General features: G+C 36.1%; 1 protein-coding gene across 1 annotated transcript; it reads left to right on the top strand.

Moving 5' to 3' along the window:
• The first annotated feature begins 2,200 nt into the window (after positions 1-2,200).
• On the top strand, positions 2,201-5,249 carry LOC145008550 (palmitoyl-acyl carrier protein thioesterase, chloroplastic-like). Its single transcript, XM_078967142.1, has 7 exons — positions 2,201-2,496; positions 3,239-3,841; positions 3,927-4,060; positions 4,156-4,269; positions 4,366-4,537; positions 4,614-4,682; positions 4,781-5,249. The coding sequence occupies exons 2-7, from the start codon at positions 3,329-3,331 to the stop codon at positions 5,057-5,059; spliced, it is 1,281 nt and encodes a 426-aa protein (XP_078823268.1). The 5' UTR covers positions 2,201-2,496; positions 3,239-3,328; the 3' UTR covers positions 5,060-5,249.
• The last annotated feature ends 212 nt before the right edge of the window (positions 5,250-5,461 follow it).

Here is a 5,461-nt window from a genome sequence, read left to right as displayed (position 1 = left end):
ACAAGCAATCAACAGCTTCATCAATTTCGCCCTATCCCATGACCATGTCGGGTGTTTGATAATGTGTCACTTTTGTTTGAGGACCCCAAATGCCCGTTCCACATCCTTGATGGTTCTTGTGCTAACTTGAACAATTTTCATTTTTCATCGACCAGAAATGAGTATGACTTGACAAATGTAACGTACTCTGGATATATCCCATAACCGAGGAAACACCTATAATTATATTGATGTTTATTCACAATGAACGACATGTTTGGTGCTTTTCCTTGCAAAATATCATTAAATATCGGAGAGGCTCCAAGCACATTCAGGTCGTTGTTTGACCCCGCCATACCAAAGAATGCATGCTAAAACCATAGGTCATGTGAAGCAACAACCTCTAGTATAATAGTCGGCACGCCATGATCACCTCGTGTGAATTGACCTCGCCATATGCAATTTGTCTACTCCCAATGAGTATAATAAATGCTGTCAAGCATTCCTGGTAAGCCATGTTTAGCTTCATGTGCGGCATACAACTGTTTGATATCATTTCTAGTTGGAAGTTGCAAGTATATGTCACCATAAAGTTGTATGACATACTCACAAAAAAGATAAGCACATTCTCGCCCAGTTCTCTCAGATATTTTCAGATACTAATCTGATGCATCTATGGCTATGTCGTATGCCAATTGTCTAAGGGCTGCTGTGCATTTTTGTATTGTACTAAAACCACATTTACCTATTGCATCCCATCTCAATTGGAAAAACTCATAATTGTTTTCCAAATCTATAGCTATACGTAAAAATAAATTTATACTAATACGGAATCGGTCTTCAAATTTTGATAGGTTGTACAAACTATCAGGAGCAAAGTAATCACGTACCAAAAGCTCGTGTGTCGTCGGACGATTCCGATTTATCGAAATTCTATGCTTCCTGTAGGTATTTGAACTTTTGCCTCTTTGTTGCACCCTATTGTGTGCTGCGGACAACAACGTGTGCAACACCAAGTCATCTTCATCTGAGCTACCATCATCATCAGATGAAGAAGAAGAAATCAAATCCGCAAAATTATTCATATCTATGTTTGAAAGTGTGTTTGAAAGAGGGAACATAAATATGTTTGTGATGTGAATGTAAATGTGTATGTTTATATTGTGTATGTATTTATATGTGTGTTAAAGTTTCTGTTTGATTTTTTTTTTTACGTCTGTAACGGTCAAAGGGAGAAAAAAGGAAAGGTAAAAAATGGTTAACCAATCACGTCTTTCGTCTTCGTCCGTAGCCGCACCCTCGCCACAAGGCACCTACGCACATCTGGGACGCTATTCACATGTAGGTGGCCTTGCCATGTAGGAACTACGTGTAGCCAAATCCAACCCATACTGCAAAGCCTTTTTTTTTAACGGCAAAGATAAAACATTCATTAAAGATAGCCAGCAGAGAGTTGAACAAACACAATACATACAGATAGTGTATTAAGGAGAGAGACGTAGATAAAATAGCCTAGACAAAGCTAATATTGATCTAGGAATTTGAATTGGAAACCGAAACCATGATGAAACTAGAATTCCCTAAGTGAAACCAAGTATGTTTGAGGCATCGTCGATCTTTGAATGAAGCAACACCAACATGGTAGTACGGCACTACGGGTAAAATAGTTGTGCTTCAGATCTTTAATATAGAGTCTCCATAATAGGAACCTTTGTCACCGTTGGGGATACATACTACTCCTCTAGAAAGACTAAATGCTACCAAAAATTATTTTCCATGAGGATTCTCTAAGCGCGCATAGTCGAAAGCTTATGAAAATTATGCAGCTGCATCCAACATCCGATAAGTGTCCAATTGAGAGTCCGTACGAAAAGAAACAAACAGAAAAAGAGAAAAACAAGTCAAGATAAAATTTCACCCCTCTCAATTTTGTAACCCCACACACTAGAAAGAAACATGAAAGAATGCCAAGCATAGCGGTTGTATTCCTAGTGTAGTGGTATCATAGTGCCCTCCCATGCCGCAAAGCCTAATCTATAATTTAAGCAACATTCTAAATAATTCAAATCTAATTCGATTTTTTTTTCTACTACATATTTTTTCGAAAAGGACATTAATGTAAATAAATCGAAAGTAGACTGCAATTATATAATGAAACAGGCTGAAGCCAGTTAGCGGGAGCCAGCGTGGATTCTTGGCACTATAAATACGAAGGAAGCTGAGGAGCACCAAATCCCTACTACCAAAAAAAACAGCTGGCCCTCTTCCATATCTCTCTCTTTCCTGTTCCTGTTGTAAAACACTAAAGAAATTGAAGATTCTGAGAAGAAAATTCGACATTCTTTGAAATCGCAGACATAGGTTAACGATTCTTCTAAAAAATTCGTCTTTAGGGCTTGCAGATCGGACAACGATGACTACGCCTCTTTGATTGCATAAACAAACATCGTTTTCCATGTTTGATTCACTCATTCATTCATTGTACACGTGTTCTCGATCCTTGTTAGCTTAGAAAAGGTACGTATGCAATTCTCATGTATTTCTCTCTACTTCTATCGTTTTCCTTGTTCTGATCTGCGTGTTTTATTTTTCTAAATCTATATCTAGAAAGTAAAACTTGCTGAATTTGTAGACTTTGTCGGAACTGGAGGTTTTTGTATGAATTTGATGTTTGATTTTGAATGAAAAGCGACTCGAGTTGTGGTTTCTGTGGTTTGAATGTTTCAGATCTGTTGGCGCAAATGGTTTCTCGTGGTTCGAACTTATCTTATTGTTCCTATCGCTGTAAAATATCTCGTGTTCCTTTGAAATTAACATATGCATCATATGATTTATTTAAAAATTTTCTCTCTTCCTGAAATTTTGCTCGCCTCTCGTTTTTTTTTTTTTTTCTGTTTAATAACCTACCGTGTTGGTGTTAGTTGAAGAAACTTCGAAGAAGGTAAAGAGGAACCGGTTTTTGTCTCATTAGTTATGGGTGGGGAAAGTAGGTATTCTGGTAATCAATAAATGATGCTCTTCCGTAAGCTAAAGGAAGTATTGTCATTTCAATTTTTTTTTGGATGCCTTTCATTTATGAAGAGTCGGTTTAGCACGTAGACACAATTAAATAATTCACTTTATCACAGATCTCTATACACTTTCAGCTTATCATTGAAGCTTTTTAATGAATAGCTCATAACTCCTTTCTTCTCGCATCAAAAGAACTACATCTGATTATCTATCTTCCTATAACTATGGTGTTTCTCTTCTGATGCAGGGATATACAATACGATTCCCCTTTGGTTGGCTTTGATTGTACATAACTCCAACTACAACAAACATAATCCAGCTTTTGAATTCTATAATCATGGTTGCTACAGCTGCAACTGCATCACTGTTTCCTGTTTCTTCCCCACAACCTAATGGAGCCAAGACATCTGGTAAGCTTGGAGGTGTAGCTGATAATCTTGATGTACGTGGAATCAAGACAAAATCTGTAAATTCAGGAAGCAATGGTATGCAAGTGAAAGCTAACGCACAAGCACCTACAGAAGTAAATGGAAGCAGAGTTCGACTCATGAATGGCATCAAAACTGATGATAATCTCACATCACATGCTCCAAGAACATTCATCAACCAGTTACCTGATTGGAGCATGCTTCTTGCTGCAATCACTACAATCTTTTTAGCTGCAGAGAAACAATGGATGATGCTAGAATGGAAAACCAAAAGGCCAGACATGCTTGCTGACCTTGATCCTTTTGGTTTAGGGAGAATTGTTCAAGATGGGCTTGTGTTTAGACAAAATTTTTCCATTAGATCATATGAAATAGGAGCTGATCGAACTGCATCTATAGAAACACTTATGAATCATTTTCAGGTATTGTAAGTTGTAACCTTTTCATTATATTTAAAGGTCAAATCTTTAATTTAATTTAATTTGATTATCTAATGTTGTTTTGTAGGAAACAGCTCTTAATCATGTAAAGACTGCAGGACTCTTGGGTGATGGATTTGGTTCAACACCAGAGATGTGTAAAAAGAATCTTTTTTGGGTTGTAACAAAGATGCAAGTCATGGTAGATCGTTATCCAACATGGTAATGTAATTATGTAACTCACTTTTCTTTTTTTAAAAATATAATAAAAGATTAATTATTATTATATTTTGACATTCTCAAATTCACTACAACAGGGGTGATGTTGTTCAAGTGGATACTTGGGTAGCTCCATCTGGGAAAAACGGTATGCGACGTGATTGGCTGCTTCGTGATTGGAAAACAGGCGAGATTTTAACAAGAGCTTCAAGGTTATTATAATTATAACTTATTAAATTAAACCTTCTTTTTTTTTTAAAGATAATTAAATTCAAAAACTTATATAAAAAAATCGTCTTATGTTGCAGTAATTGGGTTATGATGAATAAAGAAACAAGAAAGTTATCAAAAATTCCAGATGAAGTCCGGGGTGAAATAGAGCATTATTTTGTAGATGCTCCTCCAGTTGTGGAGGACGATAACGTAAAATTACCTAAACTTGAAGAGGCCAAAGCTGACTATGTTCGCACGGGTTTGACTGTAAGTCAACACTTAAAAAAAAAAAAAAAAACTATTTGTTTCAAAGTGTTTAACATTATTTTTTTTATATATGTAGCCAAGGTGGAGTGATTTGGATGTCAACCAACATGTTAACAATGTGAAGTATATCGGCTGGATCCTTGAGGTAACAAAAAAATAAACCACCTTTTCAACTTTTTTCACAAATTTGAAATAAATGAAAGTAGAGGGTTATAAATGAAAATATGTTGCTATTAATTCCAGAGTGCTCCAAAAGAAGTTGTGGAGAAGTATGAGCTTGCTAGCATGACTCTGGAGTATCGAAGAGAATGTAGGAAGGATAGTGAGTTGAAGTCGCTCACTTCGGTATTGGGAAATGGGAATGGAATTGGTGATTCCGGTTCCGGTTTTGTTGATTGCCAACATGTGCTCCAATTCCAGGGTGGTGGTGGTGGTGAGATTGTGAAAGGGAGGACCGGGTGGCGGCCTAAGTATGAGAATCAGATCAGGGGCATTGATGTCTTTTCTGGTGGAAAGGCATAATGCTGATATAGCATAGTTGTTGAGAATGACATTATTGCCCTTGGCTTGTGTATAAAGAATCAATCATCCTATCTCTATGCTGATGGAAATAACTTGCTTGTCGTGGCTTCTTATATATATATTTTTCTAATTTGTATGTTTTTTTTTTCTTCTCACCTATTTATTTAATTATTTTATTTATTTGGTTCAAGCTTTTCTGTTGTGTTTCCTTCCACAAGCTTTCTATATCTTAGTTAGATTATATAAATGATATTTAATACATGAGAATTAGTATTAAATTGAGACGTTGAATATAAAATTGCTGGTTTATCCTTCTTTATGAACAATTATATTTTTCACATGGGAGACAAGATTATGGATAGCAATTATAAGCAATAGGCATTACATTATTAGCCACCAAAT

Source organism: Lactuca saligna, chromosome 8, assembly GCF_052625555.1.
Source record: "Lactuca saligna cultivar CGN05327 chromosome 8, ASM5262555v1, whole genome shotgun sequence".
In the NCBI taxonomy this organism is placed as follows: domain Eukaryota; kingdom Viridiplantae; phylum Streptophyta; class Magnoliopsida; order Asterales; family Asteraceae; genus Lactuca; species Lactuca saligna.
Note: the sequence above shows the minus strand (reverse complement) of the source record. Positions and strands in the feature narration are given on the sequence as shown.

Bases quoted from the DNA above. Each gene is read 5' to 3' on its own strand.
- LOC145008550 (XM_078967142.1), top strand. From the start codon at position 3,329: ATGGTTGCTACAGCTGCAACTGCATCACTGTTTCCTGTTTCTTCCCCA. The intron at 3,842-3,926 runs GTATTGTAAGTT...GTTGTTTTGTAG, and splicing joins CACTTATGAATCATTTTCAG to GAAACAGCTCTTAATCATGT. The intron at 4,270-4,365 runs GTTATTATAATT...CTTATGTTGCAG, and splicing joins ATTTTAACAAGAGCTTCAAG to TAATTGGGTTATGATGAATA.